This window comes from Pan troglodytes, chromosome 5 (assembly GCF_028858775.2).
Source record: "Pan troglodytes isolate AG18354 chromosome 5, NHGRI_mPanTro3-v2.0_pri, whole genome shotgun sequence".
In the NCBI taxonomy this organism is placed as follows: domain Eukaryota; kingdom Metazoa; phylum Chordata; class Mammalia; order Primates; family Hominidae; genus Pan; species Pan troglodytes.
Window position 1 is genome coordinate 44,889,156 of NC_072403.2, and position 24,208 is coordinate 44,913,363.

The 24,208-nt window shown below is 42.5% G+C and overlaps 1 protein-coding gene across 2 annotated transcripts in view; it reads left to right on the forward strand.

Annotated features, from left to right (window-relative positions):
- Positions 1-24,208, forward strand: part of DNAH8 (dynein axonemal heavy chain 8) — a 322,731-nt gene that overhangs the window by 286,879 nt on the left and 11,644 nt on the right. For both annotated transcript variants that reach the window (XM_063812416.1, XM_054686792.1), the window contains 3 exons: positions 14,165-14,321; positions 17,535-17,687; positions 17,768-17,957. In XM_063812416.1, the coding sequence (XP_063668486.1) occupies positions 14,165-14,321; positions 17,535-17,687; positions 17,768-17,957 (500 nt within the window). The remainder of the gene's footprint in view (positions 1-14,164; positions 14,322-17,534; positions 17,688-17,767; positions 17,958-24,208) is intronic.

Here is a 24,208-nt window from a genome sequence, read left to right on the forward strand (position 1 = left end):
CTTAACTTCCCATATGGTCTGCCTTGGGGTCTCTCTCACCCACTCCTGATCCCCTTTCCCCAGCATGTCTTAGCCCATTTCTGGTTCCTGCTCAGATGGTTGGCTCTGTTCTGCAGCTCTGTGTTTGGTAATTTTTTTGGTCTCTGAGTAAGCCTTGTCCTAGGTTTGATTCTTCTTTCCTCTGGCTCTGAAATATCTGGTGGATGGAATCCTGGCAAGTGAGCTTGCCTTCTTCAAGGACTTCTCTACGCCCCTTGCTGTTCCCCCACCGGCCACCAGGAAGCAGTAACAGATGAAGCATCCCAGCTGAAACCCACCTCTGGTCCTCACCCAGCTCCAGCAAGATGTAACTCTCCAAGTTCTGAGTGAAATGAAAGAAGGGGTCAAAGATGCCCCGACATTGCTTGTCTGGGAGCTGGGGTAGTGGAGGAGTTGGGAACAGGAGTATGTTGGAGGAGAAGTTACAGAGTTCTGTTGGGGGCATGTTGAGCTGGGAAAGAACATGGGATATAACTGAATGGGGTGAGAAATATGGACTGGAGCCCAGGTGAAAGATTTGAATGCATATGTGCAGAGATAACAGCTTCAGCCATGAGAGAAGACTCTCTAAGATATGCTGGCTAAGTCTGTGTGAATGTCCCCAGCCAGAGGAATCATTAATTTATCTGACCATCCATGGTGTTCAACAGCATTCTTGCTTCTTTTTGTTTGTTTGTTTTTGTTTTTTGTTTTGTTTTGAGACAGTCTCACCCTGTTGCCCAAGCTGGAGTGCAGTGGTGCGATCTCAGCTCACTGCAACCTCCGCCTCCCAGGCTCAAGCGGTTCTCATGTCTCAGCCTCCCGAATAGCTGGAACTACAGGCATGTGCCACCAGGCCCGGCTAATATTTGTATTTTTAGTAGAGACAGGGTTTCACCATGTTGGCCAGGCTGGTCTCGAACTCCTGACCTCAAGTGATCCACCCACCTTGGCTTTCCAAAATGCTGGGATTATAGGCATGAGCCACGGTGCCCAGCCATCACTTGATGATAGGCTATAATTGGGCCATGATGGAGAACTCGATGCCCCCTGTTTATTGGAATCTTCACTCTGAAGTTAGCATCCATAAATTTGAGAGAAGAGGGAGATTTGGGCAGGGCGAATCACAAGTCTCTCTCCTCAGTCCTTGCATAAGAATGCAGAATCTCTGAAGTGGAGGGGGAAATCAAGGTGAATAAACGCTTTAAAATAAGTAAAATCTCTCTCAAGAGTTTAGATAGCATAGTGATAGGAACCATGAAAATACACAGTTTATTCACATTTTATTATGTAGATTTATAAGGTACCAAAGACTCTGCAAATTCAACTCTTTCAATGTCAAAAATGGTTGCTTATTTTCACTCTTTTTCTCATCAGTGGTTATGCATGCTTCTTTACTTTCTGAAATTTATCAAATGCCTTATTACAACCTTTATATTCATTTCAATGCAATACAAATTGAAATGTATTCCTTTGAGTATTCGAGGACACTTTTGAGATTTAGATTTTTTGAAAAATTTATGCTCATTGATATTTCATGTGCAAAGACGTATGTAAATCTAGACTGATTTGGATATTACAGTGCACTAATATCTCATTAGGTAGTTGTTTATTTCATAGACAGCTCTGTTTTTCAGTTGTTTTGCATTTCTATTATCCATGACCCTGACTTCCCAGAACCACCAAGCTACAAGGGCAATCTGAGCTTCTTCCCATATTTACTCTAAAGAACCAACCCTCAAGGAATATTATAGCTCTTGTTCTTCATCTCAGAGCATTTATGAGGACTGTTCTCCTGAAAGCCCTTGGGCTTTTGTGGCATATAGAGAGATTTGCAATTCTCTGTTATAGCTAGCTAACTAGGCTTCTGCCTTTTGTATCTTTGCAAACATAAAATCACATTGTGGAAAAAGAAATGTGAGTTGTTCAGCCCTGGAATACCATGGAATGACATTCTGTGCATAGTAAAATGTGTGTTGGGGAGAGCTTGGCTAGCTCTTATTCACAGTGGATCAGCTTTTCAAGGCTTCTTCCCAACATCTATGTTTTGAGGCCTGTGTTCAGATCATCTCATAAAAAATTAAATCACTCACCATGAAAGTGATTTATTAGGTGGGATCTAGCAGCAGCAGCATCTCCATCAGCCTCTCCTTGGAGCACCAGTGAACTTGGCCAGAGTCAGCAGAGAGCAAAATGGTCATCTCTGCAATGGTGTGCACTGTTGGGACCTAGCCCCTGGTGCTGAGCACACTTCCACGGAGGGCTCAAGCTGAAGGTGACTGAGAGAGCACCTGAGAATTTGGATATGGGGGCTTTCTGTTTTTTTTTTTTCTGTAGCTAGAACAGGTAGGAATCATGAACTCTGCTTTTCTTAGCATGAATGGAAATTTACTGTGGTTTTCTTGTCTTTAATCATTAAAGATCTGCATTGATAAAATAATAAGAAGAATAGTTTTACTTCACTCTCAAATTATATCTTTCTGATTCTCCTGTGTTTTGAGGACTATTTATATATGGCACAAAAGGCATTTGCAACCCATTCCTGAATTTTGAAGTAGGGCACGATCACAGTTTTTAAAAGTCATATAAAGTATAAGAAAAATACAAGTAACTCTGAGAAGGGGAATCCTGTGAAAATATCCTATGAAAACAAATGAACTTATCAATTGTCAAAGACTCAAGAAGAGATAGATAGATAGATATTTCTAATATCTATAGATGTATTTATTATTATATTGTATTGTCATATTATACAATAGATATATAATAATTAGAAATGAGTGTTCCTAATTCATTATTAGAAATGAATACAAAAGTTGCAATAGGGCATTTATACACACACACACACAAACACACACACACACACACACACATTCATTGAAAGGTGCCAGGAAATCAAAAAACAATAATAACAATATACTATGTTTTTACCATAAGAAGGAATAAGTAAATTTTCATGTCCTTTAAATATTGAAGAATTGCTGTCCTTTGTATTTGAGGTTTAATAAAATGCAAGCCAATTGGCCTCAATTCAACAAACAAACATTTGTTGAGAACTTACTGTCTGGCTAACCTGGGGATACAAAGATGAGTAAGATGCAGTCCGTGCTCTTGGAGCGCATCATCTGTTGGGGAAGATGATGAATAGCAAATGCTGATGAGGTACAATATGGTAAACTCTAAAATCAGGGTATGTGTACATTGCTATGATAACACAGGTGGAGGGGCAATCAATTCCAATTTAGGGATCAAAGAAAGCTAGTGAGAGGGGCTCCATTTAAGTTGTGTCTTAAAGCAGGGGTCCACTACCCTGGGCCACAAGCCAATACCAGTCCGTGGCCTGTTAAAACTGGGCCACACAGCAGGAGGTGAGCAGCAGGTGAGTGAGCACTACCGCCTGAGCTCTGCTTCCCGTCAGATCAGTGGCGGCATTAGATTCTTATAGGAGCGAGAACCCTACTGTGAACTGCGCATGCCAGGGACCTAGGTTACACACTCCTTATGAGAATTTAATGCCTGATGATCTGTCACTGTCTTCCATCACCCCCAGATGGGACCGTCTAGTTGCAGGAAAACAAGCTCAGGGCTCCCACAGATTTTACATGATGGTGAGTTGTATAATTACTTCATTATATATTACAATGTAATAATAGTGGAAATAAAGTGCCCAATAAAAGTAATGTGTTTGAATCATCCCGAAACCTTTCCGCCCCCTCCCCTCCAGTCTATGGAAAAATGTCTTCCACAAAACCAGTCCCTGGTGCCAAAAAGGTTGGGAACCGCTGTCTTAAAGGATGTGCAGGAGTTTCTCAGATTGGAGATGAGGTGGGAAGGAAGTGACTGCAGGACTGGGGTCAAGGACAGAGTACAAAGAAGAGGAACATAATGAGCAGTTAGGACCAAGAACTTAGACTGGGATGCACACACCAAGGAACAATCCAAGGAAGGGAATGCAAACATGAATGTGTGTGGGGTGTTCTGGGAACCAGGTCCAGTATGCCTAAAGCATGAGGGAGGGGGGTGCTTAAAGAGCGGAGTGGCCGATGCAGAGTGTGGCTTTTGAAGGTTTTGCCAAAAGAGTTTGGGGCAATATTTTAAATTGGAATACGGTTATTTAATCATTTATCTAAATCTACTTAACCTACTCTACCTTCTACATGGCCATTTCTGCTTGCATGAGTTGGTGGGAATTAGCATTTTGCATACAGAGATTTAAGCCTTTTCCTGCCATCACATAATTCAGGCTGAAGTTGGAATGAAGATAAACAAGCATGTCATCATGTACAGAATGACAAGTACAACAATAAAAGCAAACACTGAGAGCTATGCGCACACATAGGGAGAAAGTCTAGGGAAGGCTGTCTAGAGGTGAAAACATCTAAGCTGAGCTTAATATTAATAGCTAGTTAGGAATGAGCTATAATCGATGAAAAAATGAGGGCAGAGCATTCCAGGCTGTGGAGGTAACTTGGGAACAGTCAAAGAAATATGAGGGGAGTCATGGAATGCTTGATGAGCTTCAGGTAACTCACAGCACAGGGTAGAGTGTGAGAAGAAGAAAGAAGGAAGCAAGAGCAGAAGCTGGAGATAGAAAAAGGCTTAGTGATGAAAAAGGTTTGTATGCTATGCGAAGGACTTCAGATTTTATCCTGAAGGTTATGGGGAGTCTTTGAATACATTTAATAATCACTTTTCAAATGTCAAAACTTACCTTGGAACAGTGGTTGGAGGCAGGAGGATGTGTTAGGAGGTGATGGCAGTGCCGCACACAGAGGATGATCAGGAAGTTAGGGGGCAGAACTGAAGGCAGTGGGGATGACGGTGGGTCACGGGGAGGGGATGCTGGAAATGATTTGGAACTAGGGCTTGGAAACTAAGAAGGTCTGGGGAGCCACAGCAAGGAGGAAGCCATCTCTGAGGGTTCTCAGTTGGGCAACTGGGCAGACATTGATGTCACTAAAGTAGATGGGGCAAGGAGCAGTCCAGGAGAGGGATAAGGGAGAACTAAAATAATAAGGTTTTGGATTTGTTTGATACAGGAAACAAAGAGCTCTGGGGCTCCAGGGAGTTGTGGATGCACAGAGTTCATGATAAAGTCAGAGGTTCAATGTTACCCAGGCTTACCTGGTGTTTCGTGGCTCTCTGTAAGATGTCAGCCATGGTGACACCCCTCTGTCTTCCCTAACATAGCAGTTCATCCACATATTCTATCTGTAGTGTACCTAATGCTAGAGAGAGCTCATGGAGTAATATGAATCACATACAAATTTAAATTTCTGAAAATGTATATAGTAACATGTGGATCCTTGACTTTTGTTAACTTCATTTTGTTGTCTCATCAGCTATTTTCATTGAACTTTCTTCTCAGACTTATTTGTATTTTTCTTATACGGTACTTTATATGACTTTTTAAAATTGGGGTTGTGCCATATTTCAAAATGTCGGAATGGGTCTCAAATGCCTTTTGTGTCATTTTACTAGAATATTGTGTTCTCTGTTCATGTATTCAACTGCATGCATGTTTCAACTTTTAAGATAAGTGTCTTTTGGGATATTCCAAATCCCCAACATCTGAATAGAGGTTGCTCACAGAAATAGTAAAAGAATTTTAAGTTATATCTAAAATATACTATACAGTCAATTTTTGTTCATTAAAAATCAGGTTTTACTTCATTGATCCTTACTGGGAAAGTCATGTATTTAAAGGTAATATGAAGCTAATATTCCAACTCTGGATGGAGTTACAAACACTTGCTAGATCTGATACTAGGACCCTCATATCACTGTATCTGACTGAAAGTTCTGTATGTGAAGCATGACACCTTATGCATTTATCATGGCATGACTTTTGGAAAGGATGCAGATAGTTCGGGTATGCATGTTTGGGTCCAGATGTGGCATTCTAGCTGCTAATCAAATAAAAATGCTGAAGACAGAGCATCTCCTCCATTCTTCAGCTTTATTCCTAAATGAATCCAAAGGCTGCTGTATAGGATTTCCTCTACTCCCCACCAAACGCAGCTTTTTCATAAGCAAAGAAGCCTGGTTAACTTTCCCAGCAGCCTCTTAGGATTCTGCCAATTCATGTGGCAAATTTCACAAAAGGCTGTGGAACTGACACCAGGGAAGGAGGAGAGAGAAGGGTGCAATTCTCTCTTTCCATACACTGCAGAGAAAAGGCAGAAGGGGGCGCTTTCTGGTGGGGCATAAAGAGTAAGGGTTTGTAAGATGCATCTCAGTGAACCTGAAATATTTGTCCCTGATTTATCTCTGTTAACTTCTTGACAACTGTGATGGGCTTTGCCTTATGGGGATTTATTTTTCTCTGTTTTTCAAACTGAAAATGATTTTTAATATTCTTTATTCTAAAAGTCCTACATTCTTATTGAGAAGCATAAACAATAGAGAAAAATAAAGAGCAAAAAGAAACTAATAGGATTTTGAAGACTGTGTGGTAGATAGAGCTCCCTCTCCCCTCTCCCCTCTCCCCTCTCCCCTCCCCCCTCCCCCCTCTCCCCTCTTCCCTCTCCCCTCTTTCCATGGTCTCCCTCTGATGCCGCCCGAAGCTGGACGGTACTGCTGCCATCTCAGCTCACTGCAACCTCCCTGCCCGATTCTCCTGCCTCAGCCTGCCGAGTGCCTGCGATTGCAGGCGCGCGCCGCCACGCCTGACTGGTTTTCGTATTTTTTTGGTGGAGACGGGGTTTCGATGTGTCGGCTGGGCTGGTCTCCAGCTCCTAACCGCGAGTGATCCGCCAGCCTCGGCCTCCCGAGGTGCCGGGATTGCAGACGGAGTCTCGTTAACTCAGTGCTCAATGGCGCCCAGGCTGGAGTGCAGTGGCGTGATCTCGGCTCGCTACAACCACCTCCCAGCCGCCTGCCTTGGCCTCCCTTGCAGCCTCTGCCTGGCAGCCACCCCGTCTGGGAAGTGAGGAGCGTCTCCGCCTGACCGCCCATCGTCTGGGATGTGAGGAGCCCCTCTGCCTGGCTGCCCAGTCTGGAAAGTGAGGAGCGTCTCTGCCCGGCTGCCATCCCATCTAGGAAGTGAGGAGCGCCTCTTCCCAGCCGCCATCACATCTGGGAAGTGAGGAGCGTCTCTGCCCGGCCGCCCATCGTCTGAGATGTGGGGAGCATCTCTGCCCTGCCGCCCCGTCCGGGATGTGAGGAGCGTCTCTGCCCGGCCGCCCTGTCTGAGAAGTGAGGAGACCCTCTGCCTGGCAACCGCCCCGTCTGAGAAGTGAGGAGCCCCTCCGCCCGGCAGCCACCCCGTCTGAGAAGTGAGGAGCGTCCTCCCTCCTCGTCCGGGAGGGAGGTGGGGGGGTCAGCCCCCCGCCCGGCCAGCTGCCCCGTCCGGGAGGTGAGGGGCGCCTCTGCCCGGCCGCCCCTACCGGGAAGTGAGGAGCCCCTCTGCCCGGCCAGCCGCCTTGTCTGGGAGGGAGGTGGGGGGGTCAGCCCCCCGCCCGGCCAGCCGCGCCATCCGGGAGGGAGGTGGGGGGGTCAGCCCCCCGACTGGCCAGCCGCCCCGTCCGGGAGGGAGGTGGGGGGGATCAGCCCCCCGCCTGGCCAGCCGCCCTGTCCGGGAGGGAGGTGGGGGGATCAGCCCCCCGCCCGGCCAGCCGCCCTGTCCGGGAGGTGGGGGGCGCCTCTGCCCGGCCGCCCCTACTGGGAAGTGAGGAGCCCCTCTGCCCGGCCAGCCGCTCTGTCTGGGAGGGAGGTGGGGGGGTCAGCCCCCCGCCCGGCCAGCCGCCCTGTCCGGGAGGGAGGTGGGGGGGTCAGCCCCCCGCCCGGCCAGCCGCCCCGTCCGGGAGGGAGGTGGGGGGGTCAGCCCCCCGCCTGGCCAGCCGCCCCGTCCGGGAGGGAGGTGGGGGGATCAGCCCCCCGCCCGGCCAGCCGCCCTGTCCGGGAGGTGAGGGGCGCCTCTGCCCGGCCGCCCCTGCCCGGCCGCCCCTACCGGGAAGTGAGGAGCCCCTCTGCCCGGCCAGCCGCCCCGTCTGGGAGGGAGGTGGGGGGGTCAGCCCCCCGCCGGGCCAGCCGCCCCGTCGGGGAAGTGAGGGGCGCCTCTGCCCGGCCGCCCCTACTGGGAAGTGAGGAGCCCCTCTGCCCAGCCAGCCGCCCTGTCCGGGAGGGAGGTGGGGGGGGTCAGCCCCCCGCCGGGCCAGCCGCCCCGTCCGGGAGGTGAGGGGCGCTTCTGCCCGGCCGCCCCTACTGGGAAGTGAGGAGCTCCTCTGCCCGGCCACCACCCCATCTGGGAGGTGTACTCAACAGCTCATTGAGAACGGGCCATGAAGACAATGGCGGTTTTGTGGAATAGAAAGGGGGGAAAGGTGGGGAAAAGACTGAGAAATCGGATGGTTGCCGTGTCTGTGTAGAAAGAGGTAGACATGGGAGACTTTTCATTTTGTTCTGTACTAAGAAAAATTCTTCTGCCTTGGGATCCTGTTGATCTGTGACCTTACCCCCAACCCTGTGCTCTCTGAAACATGTGCTGTATCCACTCAGGGTTGAATGGATTAAGGGCGGTGCAAGATGTGCTTTGTTAAACAGATGCTTGAAGGCAGCATGTTCGTTAAGAGTCATCACCACTCCCTAATCTCAAGTACCCAGGGACACAAACACTGCGGAAGGCCGCAGGGTCCTCTGCCTAGGAAAACCAGAGAACTTTGTTCACTTGTTTATCTGCTGACCTTCCCTCCACTATTGTCCTGTGACCCTGCCAAATCCGCCTCTGCGAGAAACACCCAAGAATGATCAATAAAAAAGAAAAAAAATAAAAAAAAATAAAAAAAATAAAATAAAGATATACCTAATTCATAAAAAAAAAAGAAACTAATAATTACAGAAAAAGCTCATCATACAAAAATCGTACTGCAAAAATACCCTTCTAGTTTTTTTCTGTGTCTATAAGCACAATATTAACAACAAAATTAGATCATACCATAACTGGGTTTGGTGCCATGTTATTTTATTCTATAATCCCCCAATGACACCTCGCATGATCAATGAATATACAGCTACATCAGCATTTTTATTGGCTATATAGATTTTTATAAAGCTTTACTAGGATTTATTATTACAAATACTGTTATAAAGTCATATAGATTCATCTTTGTACACTTGTCAGATTATTGCTTCTAAAACAGCCTTATTAAACATTGAATAAATGCAAAAGAATATATATACTGTATATAAAATGTAAAGGACAAATATACAATGTTGCTTTTTTACGCCACTCTTTCTATGTTTTGCTTCTTTTCTTCTTCTTCCTTTTTGGCTTTTGCTAAATAAGACTTTTCCCATTTCATTTTTTTTCTCTTTGCTAGTTTGGAAGTTATGTACTCTGTTTCTGTTCTTTTAGCAGTTACCCTAGAAATTTTAATGTCAGTTCTTATTTAGGTCTAAAATTAATATATTTATGCTAGGCATGGTGGTGTGTACCTGTAGTCCCAGCTCCTTGGGAAGCTGAAGTAGGAGAATTGCTTGAGCCCAAGAGTGTTAAGTCTAGCCTGGGCAACAGAGCGAGAACCTGTCTCTTTAAAATAAATAAATAATAAATAAAATGAACATATTTACTTTCCTTTCTCTTAGATGACTTTAGCTACAGTCACTCTCCTCCTGACATTTCAGTATTTTAATTTTATCTTTTATAATCCCACAATTAGACATACAATGATTGTTTTATACTATAATGCTTATTTAGACTTACCTATGCATTGGCCCATTCTTTTCTATACTTCAAACCTTCCAACAGAATAACCTCCCTCCTTTCTAAAGTATACCCTTTAGAATTTCCCCCATGAGGGGGACATTCTTTTATGGGTGATAAACTCTTCTATTTTTGTATGAAAATGCCTTATTTTGCCCTCCTTTTTTGAAAAACAGCTTTTATGAGATGTAATCTGCATATCTTAAATTATCTCATTTCAAGTGGACAATAAATGATTTCTAGTAAGTTTACCACTGCAATATAATGTTATAAGATTTCCATCACTCTAAAAAGAAATGTTGGGCCCATTTGTGCCAGGCTGTCATCCCCAGCCTCAGGCAACTGCTAATCTACTTTCTGTTTCTGTAAATTTACCTTTTCTGGACATTTTGCATAAGCAGAATTATACATTATGTGATCTTTTATGTCTGGATTCTTTCACTTAACATAATGTTTTTGAAGTTCATCCATGTTGTAGCGTATATTAATACTTCCTTGGTTTTTATTGCCAAATAGTATTCCAGTGCCACATTTTGTTTATGCATTTACCAGCTGATGAATAGTTGGGCATGTTCTACTTTGGGGCTATTAAGAACACTGCTATGAACATTCATGTGCAAGTCTTTGTGTGGACATGTCTTTTCATTTCTCTTGTGTAAATAACTAGGAATGTTATGTAGTTATTGGGTCATTGGGTCATAATCTATTCTTAACATCTTAAGAAACTGCCAAACTGCTTTCCAAAGTGACTGCATCAGGCCGGGAGCAGCAGCTCATGCCTGTAATCCCAGCACTTTGGGAGGCCAAGGTGGGTGAATTGCCTGAGCTCAGGAGTTCAAGACCAGCCTTGCCAAAATGGTGAAACCCCTCTCTACTAAAGTACAAAAAAATTAGCTGGGTGTGGTAGTGCACGCCTATGGTCTCTGCTACTCAGGAGGCTGAGGCACAAGAATTGCTTGAACCCAGGAGATGGAGGTTGCAGCGAGCACCACTGCACTCCAGCCTGGGCGACAGAGTAAGACTCTGTCTCAAAAACAAAACAAAACAAAACAAAGTGACTGCACCATTTTACAATCCCCTCTAGCAATTACGAAGGTTCAGGTTTCTCCACATCCTTGCCAATATTTGTTATTATGTATCTTGTGATCATAACCATTCTTTGTAAGTGTGAAGTGGTATTACATTGTCGTTTTAATTTGCTTTTCCTAATAAATAATGAAACTGAACATCTTTTCATGTGCTTATTGACCCATCTGTATTTCTTCTTTGATGAAATGTTTATTCAAATATTTTTTCTTGCCTTCATTCTTGAAAGAGAGTTTTGTTTGGCACACAATTATAGGTATATAGTTATTTTATCCTAGCAATTGGAAGACATTTTTCCATTTTCTTCTGGATTTCATTGCTGCTGTTGAGGAACTAACTGACTGCCAGTGTAATTGTTATTTCTTTCTAGATAATCTGCTCTTTCTCTCTGGCTCCTTTTAAGATGTTCATTTTGTTTTTGTTTTTCTACGGTTTTACTGTGATGTATCTACATGTAGAGTCCAAGGGCGGGAGGGATTTGGCTTGCCATTACTGGCTTTGCAAATATAGAAAGTGGGCCACAAGCCAAGAAGTGCAGGTGGCCTCTAGTAGCTGAGAAGGACCTTCAGCTGACAGCCAGCAAGAAATTGGATACCTCAGTCCTGCAATCTCGAGGAAGTTAATTCTGCCAACAACCCAAATAAGCAAGGAAATGGATCCTCTCCTACATCCTGTGGAAAGGAACCCAGCCTTGCTGATGTGTTGATTTTAGCCCAGTGAGACCTGTGTCATATTTAGCACCTACAGAACTGTAAAATAATAAATATGTCTTGTTTTAAGCTGCTGACTTTGTGGCAATTTGTTATAGCAGCAATAAATAGTATAGGTTTTAAGTTTTAGTTATGTTTTATTTCTAGAACTTCTTTTTAACTCTTTTTCAAATATGCTATTCATGTTTATAGTTTCCTCTTTAATACTTGTATTTTCAGTCTCCTTTTAAAACTCTTCAATATTGCAAATACAGTATTTTGTAATGTGCATCTGAAAAGTCACTTAAGATCTCCACAGGTCTGATTCTGATTTCTGTTGTTTCTACTGGCTCTTTCTCACAGTTCCTTGTTTCCTTACAACTATTTAAACTTTTGACTTTGAGCGTATGTCTATTGGAAATTGACTGTTGGATTATTTGAGACCTGAGTCAAAGGTATATTGCTCCAGGAAAGAGTTGTGTTTGCTTCCATCAGGTGCCACCTAGGACTTCCTAGGACCACCTTAAAATAAATTCTTGGCTTGAGCTTTTCCAAATTGCACAGGTAATATGAGTAAATGTTAACTAATGTTACAAACATGGTGAATTCAGAATTTTCAGGAAAGATTTTTCCCCCGCTTAGTGCTAAGCTAGGTAGAACAAGTTACCTATCATCTTCTTCTGACAGGTGGAGGTTACTTTCTAGTTTACCCTTATACTGAGGTTGTAGCTGTGTGGGGTCCCAGATTTATGTAGGAATTTCCTATTATGCTTTCCACCTCAGGTATGAGGGCTTCTCTCCTGTCTCATTGCATTATCCAAACAGAAACTCAAAAACACCAGTTAGTTGATGCCCCCAGGGTAAAATCTGGCTTTATCTCTCTGGATTCCAGCATTCACTTTATTTCCAGCATTCATTTTATTTGACCCTGAGGATTTTTTATTGTCTTGCCAGTTCAGTGATGTTTTTAAAAGGATGTTTTTCATATCTTCTCCAGAAGTTTTAGTTGTTTCAGAAGGGTGGTTCACAGTAACATTTGCACCATACCGTCAGAAATGTAAATGTCAAATGTCTCTTTCTTTTTAAGGATTAATTCTTAGGTGTAGAATTGCTATATTAAAAGGCATGCAAGTATAATATTTAGATATATATATTTCCATATTACAATGGCTTGTTTTCTGTTCAAGAAAATAAAACAGAAAAACAAGTCACTAATCTCAAGCATTTGCTGAATCCCTTTTAGATTTGCCTCTCACATCTACAAAAGGAAATATGAATGTGGTTGACATCTGGACAAGAGACAAAATTAGCAAACAAAACAATAATCCTCCAAAATAAAATTATGTGAAGTGTATAGATGGTAAATTAGGAGTTCAGAAAAGGCTGAAAAATTTAAATCTGACCATGTCACACCTGGCTAGGGAAATCTTCAGTGGCTGCCCATTGCCTTTAGGGTGGTGTTCAGAATCCTACAAGTTCCCATATAACCCTGCATGGTCTGGCTCCTGCCTCTTCTCTGTCCTTGTCGCTCCTCCTAGCTCACTGGCTCCAACCTCACTGGCCTTATCTGTGTTCCTCAAATGCACTGAAACCCTTTTCACCCCTACCCTTACTTCTTATCTGAATGTCCTTTTCTGCCTCCCACCCCACCCCACCCCACTGCCTGGCTGACCTGTTCATCCTTCTGGTCTCAGCTTACATGTGACTTTTTAACTTTTACTAATCTTCTAGTGTAAATTACCTCTGGCACACAAACACATACACACACACAGGCACATACAGCGCCCCACCCCCCACCCACCCACACACACACACACACATTTCTACTCAAATGTCCAGGTAACTGGTCAACCCAGCATCTCAGGGACAGAGACTAAATTCATGCATCTCAGAGTGTCTGGTCGACCTGAAAGAAAGCTAGAGAGTGGGAATGAGAGAATCAAACCTCTCTGAAAGCATCCTGTTCTTTCCCTCCACAGCACTTGTTAGAATGGGATTATCTAATATCTATCTCCTCCACTAGAGAACAGAACTATGTCCTATTCCCTGCCATATTCTAGAACTTAGCTCAGTGCCTGGTACATGGTAAATCTTTATTGAATAAATGGATTTAAAGATGCATGGCTGCATTTGAACAGGTGGAGCCGATGGGCATCAATAGATTTCCCTGGAAATCATAAAACTAGTGGAAAAATGAGAAAACCAAACAGAGAAGACGAAAATATTTTAATAGGTTATAACTCAGTGAGGAAATATGAATGTTCCTCTTTGAGCCAACAAGCTGTCCTATAATGATAGACTCTTATGACCAGTCTATAGCAGGGGAGAGTGAAAGGAGGTGTGCCCACTGTTCAGCATGAGGTGGTCAGGTTAGCTACAACCAAGATGGTGAAGAAGCGATTTGGATTTCCAAGGGTGTTTTTGGGTCTCTTTCCTTGAAGATGGAGAGTGTTTCATTTCAGTGATGTTCTTGATGTCCTATTAGGAGGCAGTAGAATGGATCTCTAGTTTCTTTCATTCCTCTAGGTTGATGGTAGTTAACTTTTCTTCTTTTTTTTTTTTGTAGCTTGCTTTGATTTAAGTGATCCTATCAGTTCATTTTAACACTTGACACTTATCTCTTACATGTTTCCCTGTAACATTCTGAACAGCTCACTCTTTTTACTAGGTATCAGAGTAACACTGCTTCTGCTGTTCTTGAAACAATTACCAACATTCAACCCAAAGAGAGTGGAGGTGGTGTGGGAGAGACCCGAGAGGCTATTGTTTATAGATTATCTGAAGATATGCTGAGTAAACTCCCTCCTGATTACATTCCTCATGAGGTAAGTCTTGCTGGTTTCCCACTGGCATACTATATTTAAACAGTAAGTTTGATTACCTTGAAAAGCAAGAATCTACCTGTTGGTGACTATGTGGCAGATTACCTGTGTGAAAAATTTTGACTATATTACTAAACTCTGCATCTCTCATTGTTCACATAGTTCTCTCTTCAAAACTTAAAAATATCAGAAGAAAACATTTTCCATGATGCTTTTCTGTTGCATTCTTTTAAAAATTCCTTCACAAGTTAATTCCTCCTCAATCAAAGTTTCCACAATGACCCATTTATATATCAATTTCTATGATGCCTTAAGCTGTGCTAAAAAAAAAAAAACTCAAAAATCTTTAAGGCCAAAAAGCAATGGTGTTGGTCATTTGGTATTCTATAAGACGTTCCAAGTGTTTTAACTGTAGGTAGATGATCCACCCATCTGTTCCATTGATTTTTAATCACTTCTGAAACTCATTGAATAGGGTAGAACAATTAGTGGAGATATTATGAATATAAGCACCCTGTTACCAATCTGAAGTTTTCTAAGAACCACACTTATTCATTGATTAGTATGGGGTGGCATGGGACAGTAGCTGTGTTTTTGAGCACTCATTACAAGCCAGGCACTGTCCTAAGTGCTTCATACACATTATGACACTCAGTGCTCAGGACAGCACCAGCAGAAATCAAGCTAAGTGGCAGAGCAAGAATTTGAACACAAAGTGATCTGACTCTAGAACCTGCAGTCTTAACTAGTTTTAGCATGCAATGAGTGTCCCAACAATAAAAAGTGTTTTATTGCCTCTTAAAATAATTATTGTTTCCATTGTGTAGATAGGTACCAAGACCTTTGGTTAAGATATTGAAATCAATAGCTTCATGTAGAGATAGTTATAGTAAGGGGAGAAAATATTTTTAAATGGATAAATATTGTAAGTATACATTTTCAATAGTTTTATTGGTGTGATCTTCAAAAAACAAGGCAACATACTTGCCTTCAAAGATTTTTAATACTGGCATGTGAAAGTGAGATAAAACTTACTCTAAAAGATTACACCACAGGACTGCTATTGCCAGGGGAAAGGTTCAAGACCTTGTGATAATTCGAGCTGTCCAGTCTTAGTTGGGGCCACTTCACCAACAAGACCTTTGTTCTGGTGATTATTCCAGCAGAAACTGAGCATCAGGGGTGTAACTAAATGGATTCCTATATGGGAAAGAGTTTGTACTAAGAGACATCTAAAACTTGTCCCTGTTCCAAGATCACTTACTTTTTAGTGTCTTATTTTATAGAAGAGATCTTTCTTGAACAGGTGGCTGTAAAGTGAATTTTGTAAATCAAAATATAATTATACCATTGAGTTCTGTAGTAAAAATGAAGCTACATTATTGTAGAGAATACTACCTGGTCCCAGAAACATAATGAAAATGCTATATAAGACTACAGCAAGTCTTAAATTTTATTAATAAAAAGACAATTTTAGGCTAGAACAATAATTATACTCAAAATCAGGACTAGAATTACATTTTCTAGGGTTTAAGGTTTTTCTAAGCATGTCTCTATCTCAAGTAAAGTTTCCCTTTTAAAACCCTAAGCAGGACAAGGTGATTTGTTTGAAACTGTTAATATACTAGAGATACCTGGGATATTGATTTGATACTGTAGTCAATACCTGAGCTTTATTTTCCACTCATGGGGTTGCAAAAGTATTTCTATAATTTCCCTTTTCCTTAAGAGTGAATTTCCACTCTTGAGATGGATTGATTTAAAGGGAATTATATATAGATATAATTTATATATATATATACACACACACATGCACGTGCACGCACGCACACACACACATATATATGTATGTATGTATGTATGTATAGCATATACATATGCTGTTCAGCCCCTGGAGGTTGAAGGACTTGGGATGGAGATGAGAATGAGGCACTGGAGGCTGCAAAAATGTAGGCTCTAGAACCAAGAATTCTGAAGAGTAGCTGAAGGTTGCTACGTCGGACTGCGTTAGGGACCTCCACTGGCATGCTTGACTGATTTTAATATAGTTTGCTCCACCCACATAGGTAGTCCTATTCAGGCTGCCTATTTTATATCTGTGCTCAGTGTTATATCTCCTTCCCTTTTTGTGCTTTCCGTCTTCCTCTTTCACTCACTAGAAACAACCCAATTGCAGTAAACAGAGGTGTCCCTTGCTGAAAGGAAACTTCTGCACCATACTAGAGGTCTGTCCTATAAAAGGAGGAGAATGGTTCAGATGACTCTGAAGCCCACCCATCTCTAACATTCCAGGCTTTATGAGGGGGCAGTGGGCATCTCTGGCAGAGAATCCTGCAGTTCCTGGCCTCCTGTGATCCTTTGGATTGATACCTCACTTTGAGTTCTCTCCTACTCCATGTGTCCCTTCCTTGTTCCTTCGATTCTGGCATCTCTTTGATTGTGGCCAGCAGAAAGTTCAAATCCCTCTATGAGTTCCTGCCAGTATTTGTAGTCAATCTTTTGCTGGGCATATGTCACCAAATTGAAATGTGTATATTGCATTGGCTTGTTTTCCAATAATTGTCATATTTTATTGTTCCCACAACCAGAGGCTTTTGTATTGATCTCTTCAAAATAGTCAATAAGTGATACATCAAAAGGAACAAATGACAGATATTTAACTGGCTTTCCTACAAAATCAAATATTTTCATTGATTGGATTAGGAAAGGCTCTCTTTAGCTGTCATAGCTAAGGCAACAATGATCTTTGGAAACTATAGCTAATCATATTTGTTGGTAACTGCTCTGTAAAGATTTTTGCTGTATTAACTTTCTGTGACATTTCTAATAACTCTGCAAACATAATGAAGAAAAAAATTCCACTGTACTCCTATGAAGGTTAGATTGCAAAAAGAATATCTAACTGACACCCAGTACTTAATCATGTGAAAGGAGAAAAAGGTACAATTTTATTTCAGCTCTTTAAGGTACATTTCCAATTATTAGCTAAGTACAATCAGTAAGAAATAAAAATCATTTTAGTTGAACAGTAGTTTTGGAAATGCAGGAAATGGAAAGTTTAATGGCAAGTTTGGTTCTGCAAGACATATTTTAGAATTCATTTGGGCTGGTAGAGATACATCTAGAGGAAGAAAAAGAATTGAGAAAGAAGAGGTTATTGGAAGAGAAATGACAGATGAGAAAATCTCCTTTATTGCATTGTTTACTTTGTTTTAGGTGAAATCTCGTTTGATAAAGATGGGCCATCTTAATTCAATGAACATATTTCTTAGACAAGAAATTGACAGAATGCAAAGAGTCATTTCAATACTCCGCAGTAGCCTGAGTGATCTAAAATTGGCCATTGAAGGAACAATCATTATGAGTGAGGTGAGCTGTTATTACATCAGTAGGCATTTCCTTCTTTGTTGATGTTTCTTATTCATGTGTTTTAACTTTTTCTTCTCCAGAATCTGAGAGATGCTCTGGACAACATGTATGATGCTCGTATACCTCAGCTCTGGAAAAGAGTGTCTTGGGATTCGTCCACACTGGGCTTCTGGTTCACTGAACTTTTGGAAAGAAATGCTCAGTTTTCTACGTGGATATTTGAAGGGAGGCCTAATGTGTTTTGGATGACTGGTTTCTTTAATCCCCAAGGTATGTGCTTATAGGAGATTTGGCAAACTTGGAATTTGTGTATTGTTGGATAGTAGCATCGTGTGATAAATATATACCATATAAAACAATATGGAGGCGTAGCTTGCTGGGTGCTGCACATAGCCATTCAAAGGCGAAAGAACACAAATAATTCTTCTGTATTTGTTTTACAAATTCAATCTGAAGCTCTTCCTATCAATTCTTTACAATGTGGTAGCAAAACCCTTCCTTTTTCTTTTCGCCAACTTCAGCAAACCATCAGTCTGGGGTTAGGACACATGAAAGAGTAAAAAGAAGTTTCTCTCTAACTTATAGTTTTTAAATGTTTGTGAAATATCAAAAATGAAGCACCAAAAGATGCAAAAATTGTTTCCAGGGTTTAGAAAATTATATTGGTTTCAAAAATGACTGTGACAAAAGTATTCAGAGAACTTCAGGGGGGTTTTCCCCCACTCAGTTTTCTAGTTTTCTTTTTCTTTTTTCCTGAAAGAGTGCTTTATAATTCTGCTTCATTTATTCCTTCCTTCTAGAAATGTTTACTGAGAAAGTTAATGGCTTGATGTCATAGAGTTTGTAAGGTTCAGAAACATGACACATTTTGTCTTACTAAAATATGGATAGTTTTACTTCAAGTAATTCTTGGTGAAAATGAAGAAATGTTGAATTCCTTATGGTTCAGCAGCTTATGGCTCCATTTGTAATAAAATTTTAGAAACATTCACACTTACAGATTTAGGATGAATTATTGTTTCTTGTAGCAATATAGGTGCATCTCATAAAATAATGTTGAGTAAGGGAAACCAAACAGAAAACATTACATGCGGTATGGTTCCATTTATACAAAGAAGAAGAACAGGCACAATGGCTCTATAGTGTTCAAAGTCAGGATAATGACTGTAGAAGGAGGGCAGTGATTAGAAAAAGGCACAAAGGGCCAGGAGCGATGGCTCACGCTTGTAATCCCAGCACTTTGGGAGGTCAAGGTGGGCAAATTGCTTGAGCCCAAGAGTTTAAGACCAGTGGGGCAACATGGTAAAACCCTGTCTCTACAAAAAATATAAAAATTAGCTGGGTGTGGTGGCATGTGCCTGTAATCCCAGCTACTTGGGAGGCTGAGGTGGGAGGATCACCTGAGCCTGGAAGATCAAGATTGCAGTGAGCCATAATTGCACCACTGCACTTCAGCCTAGGCAACAGAGTGAGACCCTATCTAAAAAAGAGAGAGAGAGAGAGAAAGAGAGAGAGAGAGAAGGCACAAGGGACTTCTGGGGCCCAGGAATGTTTCATTTCTAGATCTGGATACTGGTTATGTGGCTGAATTCCCCTGGTGAAAATTCCTTGATATTGCTGTATACTGATGATTTGTGCAGGGTTTTTTTTTGTGTAAAGCATACTTTGATCAATATTATACATGAAAAATATGTATTTAATTGTCCTTTGTATACATACATTCATTCACTGTATGCATTTTCCAATACCTTAAAAATGTTTAAATTTGAAACACTAACCATGGTGATTTCTATGAACATATCAAATTATACATAGTATTTTATAAAGTCCGTAGCCTTTAGAGTTGTAAAGGGCAGCCCCCAGATTTCACTTATCTATTTTTCTCCCAGAATTTCCATTGAGTTAGGGGAGGAACATTTTTTATTATGGGTCTCAGATTTTGTGTGTCTACTTATGAGTCTCTTTCCTCCGTATGAGCCTCAATTTGAGTAAGTCATCACCAGGTAATTTCTGGCTGGGGAGCCTGAAGTAATAGCATTTAACTTAATAAGGATTGTTTGACCACCTCCCATTTGCCAGCCCCTCTGCTAGGTACTTTCAATGAAGAGAGATTTGAGACTTTGTTCCTGCCCTAAAGGAGCCTATAATCTGGTTGGTAAGACAGACACATCAGCAACCTTAATGTAATGTGATAAGTGCCCCACTGTGTGAGAACTAAGTGCCATGGTAGCCCAGAGGACAGAGAGATTAATTCTGCCAAGAGCTTCACACAGGAAGCAGTGAGTAGGGTTTGCAGAAGCAGGGATGCCAAAAAAAGAGCGGGTGCTTTCCAGATAGAGGCCTGAGCAAAAACAAGTCTTGTTCAGGGGAACAGGGAGACCAGTGTGGCCAGGGCTCAGGAGCAAGGCTGGGGGTAGTGGGGAATGAGGCTGGAGTATGAAAAATCTTCCGGGGCCTCAGGGGTTGGGGCTGTATATCAGAAGGTAATCCCAAGAGAAGGCAAGTGAGGGACTGGAATATGGAGGCCCAGTGCAATGAGACTCTTGCCAGGTCCAAGGAAGAGGGCCTGGGACCTTAACCAGGTGCCAAGGAGGGAACAGATTTGATGGAGTGATTAAATGGGGGTCTCTGAGAGAGCAAGGAGGGACAATGTAGGCTGGAGGCAAGGTACAAGACAGGGAACATTGGGAGAGGGACAGGTAGGGCAGAGAGACAGGGAGCACTGGAGAGGTGTGTTGGCAGACTTGGAGTTGGGAGAGGCGTAAGGACCAATGATTTTCAAAAGTGTGAGGTTATTGAGTGTATCTTTGATATTTAGAAACCAAGCGAGTGGAGTTGGTTCATCCCTGGCTTTCCATAGTCACGAATGCACATAATTTTTTTCAGTGATTTTTTTCATTCAAAATATAACTTTAAAAAGCAAAGTGTTAATATGAACTGATCTTTACTTGTTAATATTTGTTAAGAAATGTTACAAAGCCAAACAATACTTAAAGAAATACAAATGTAGATTCACATGATATGGTTTGGCTCTGCGTCCCCACCCAAAACTCATCTCAAATAGTAATCCCAGTGACTGGATCATGGAGGTGGTTTTCCCCATGCTGCTTTCGTGATAGTGAGTGAGTTCTCACGAGATCTGATGGTTTAATAAGTGTTTGGCAGTTCCTCCTTCACTCTCTCTCTCCTGCCTCCATGTAAGACGTGCCTGCTTCCCCTTCTGCCATGATTGTAAGTTTCTTGAGGCATCCCCAGCCGTGCAGAACTGAGTCCATTTAAACCTCATTCCTTCATAAATTACCCAGTTTCGGGTATGTCTTTATAGCAGTGTGAAAATGGACTAATACATCACATTTCAGTTAATGCCTTACTTTCCTTCATTTGTTAATAATACTTATCTTTTCCCTTTTCTTCAGTTCTGCTTTCAAGTTAGACTTTGATTCTTTCTCTCAGGTCTCTCCATGTCTTGGAAAGCCCTAACTTATTCAAACATCCTACCCTTTACACACAAGCACACACACACCCTTATCCACGACTGCTTTCTGTTAGTCGCACAGAAGACTGGAAGTCAACTCTTCCTGCACACTAATCACTTCTCTGCTCTCTTTTCATTCTCTTGACATGAGGGACAAATTACTTTCTGTTCCACCTCACTTGGCCAAATCTGGTAAATAAAGATTACAGCTGCTCCATACATGTTCCCAGGCAGTGTGCAAACAGATAGAGTCCTTTCCAACTGGAAGCCTCGCTGGACACTATTTGACATCAACAGTTGATCTCCCAACATGAATGTATCTCCTGGGTTTTATGTCCTCTAACTCAGTCCTCTTCAATGAAGTAATTTCTTTCTTTGGTTCAAAACATTTAAGTAAATGGCTTTAAAAAAAAAAACCCTACATAGGCAGGGCGTGGTGGCTCACGCGTGTAATCCCAGCACTTTGGGAGGCCGAGGCGGGCGGATCACGAGATCAGGAGATCGAGACCATCCTGGCTAACACGGTGAAACCCTGTCTCTACTAAAAATACAAAAAATTAGCTGGGCTTGGTGGCGGGTGCCTGTAGTCCCAGCTACTCGGGAGGCTGAGGCAGGAGAATGGCGTGAACCTAGGAGGCGGAGCTTGCAGTGGGCCGAGATCGCGCCACTGCATTCCAGCCTGGGCAACAGAGCGAGACTCTGTCTCAAAAAAAAAAAAAAAGAAAAAAACCCTACATATTTAAGTAAAACACAATGCAGTTTGCATAAAGGCTGTAGTTTCATCACAAATATATATACAGTAATCAAAATCACCTGGACCATAAGGAAGACTATAGAACACCTGCAAAGGCTTTATTCACGTGTGATTGCTAATGTTTATAATTGTATAATGCAGTGTGGCATCTGATGCTGTTTAGTGTGTTTCCCTCATTGACCCTCTGGTGACTGCTCCACAGGCCTAAGTGACTTTGAGGTCCGTGCTACCTCAAGGACAAGTGACATGCCTCGCTTGCCCCTGGTCAGCACCTGAGCTTCTGCTGTTTGTAGCACTGCTGTTTGCCTTATGGGTGGCCTGATATTTTGTCTGTCATATTTGAAGAGGCTGAGTCAGCCACCGTGGAGCTCATCTGGCATTTTCAGCACCCCTCACAATCATTTCTGTAGCAATTGATGAGCTCAACCATGTGGCAATTAGACTGGATGATTAAAATAGTCAAGCTCTCTATATCTGTGACCCTGTGATAGTTTTTTCAACGTGCAGCTTTTTTCTGTGCGTGGATTTGTCTCCTGGCAGATTACTCAGGCCAGGGGAACCTTTGTGCTCCACTGGGTTTTCCCAGCAGTTGTTGGTGCACATCTTCCCACATTATTTAAGATTGTTTTTCTCGGGTGTCGCAAAGGATGGCCCTGGTCTGTTTTTCCCGAAGGTGCGCCTTTTCAGTGCATCGTGTAACATGATTTAGATTCTGGTGCATGAGCTTGCAAGTGTGTGTACATGTCTGTGCTGTGTGTGGGGATGTGTTTAAACCCAAAGAATATAGTCGTAATGAGCCTGACTTCAGGCCAGGGTATTGACTGCCTTTCAGAACATCTTAATTGATAGCCATGCTTTGCCATTTGATGTTAGCTATGACTCACAGGGGCTGCTAATGAAATGGAGGCAGAGGCTGAGTGTGTTCCCCAGGTCTCACACCTCTATAGTAGATTGAACCATGCAGTCCCGTTATTTTCCGAATGTTTAGCTCAATCTGGAGCTTGATGCCATTTAGATGCCAAATTGTGCCCACTTTTTTCTGTTTTTTTTTCTCAGTATCTTAACAAGCCATGCCAGTCAGTTGTGTCAGATATCAGTGACAACTTCTTCCGTAATGCAAATCAAGATTTTTCAGTTAGAGGCAATCCTGCTGGATCAAAGAGATGGATCATTTTTGTTCTGTTATCTTGCATTCTGTAAAAGTAATCTACAACTTTTTGCCTGTGTGTGTGTTTTCAGGGAAACATCATCAACTAGCTACAATCTCTGAATGCTTGTCTTGAAGAGTTATAAAAGTCTGCCGTTTGTGGAGGTGGGAAAGTGTGCCAAGGACTAATGGACCTTTAGGATTGGAAGGGACTTGGGGATAGCTTCTAATCTAATAGCAATTCTAAGCATGCCCCTGTGCCACTGTTTGATGAATGAGAGCTACCCTTAAACATCTTGGGAAATCTAGGTGAGTGGACCTCAAGTCCTAAACTTCAACGTGAGTGATAGCACTAACCTGCCCTGTCCCCAAATCACAGAACTATAGAAATGCCTCTGAGTGAATAACAACCCATCCTCCTTGACTTTCTGTGTGAGCAGCTTTTACGCACTGGCCTTAGACACAACCACATCTCTTGTAATTCCAGTTTCTGCATGTGTTTACCTTCCTTAGCAACCACCTAGTCCTTTGTAATCTGGCCCGGCTCCATCACTGTGCTGAAGCTGCTCTCTCCACGGCCCTCATATCTAACGACCTCCCTGATGACATCATTGCCCTTGACTAGAGCTAGAATGCTGACTCTGAAAACTCTCATGCCTTGGTTTCCATCCATGTCCCTCCTCTGATCTCTTCCTACCTCAGAGCTCACTTTGTGTGCTCTTCTCGGCAACTTCTGTCCTTGGCCTCGGCCCCGTCGTTGATGACCTCATCCTATGAGTGGCTCATCTAATGTCCCACTGTAGCATGCTCATTCCTCACTTCCACCTGCCAAGTAGGAATTTCATCGTCCTGCAAAGGTCAGCAGAGCCATGATCTGCCCATCTTCCTCCTGAGTCATCCGTGCCAGGATTCTGCTGAATATGCTTGTGCACCATCCTCCAGGTCACCTGGACTCTTGTGAATGGGCTCCTCATGTCAAACAGTGTGGAAGAGGGAAACCAGGACAGCATGGTGTCATGGAAGGCAAGGAGAAGGAGAGTAGTAAGTAAGTAGTGGCAGGTGCTCCAAGAGGGCAAGTAAGATGGGCCAAAAATGGCCAGATGGATTTTTCAACAAGAAGACTGTTGGCAGAAGTCTCAGGGGAA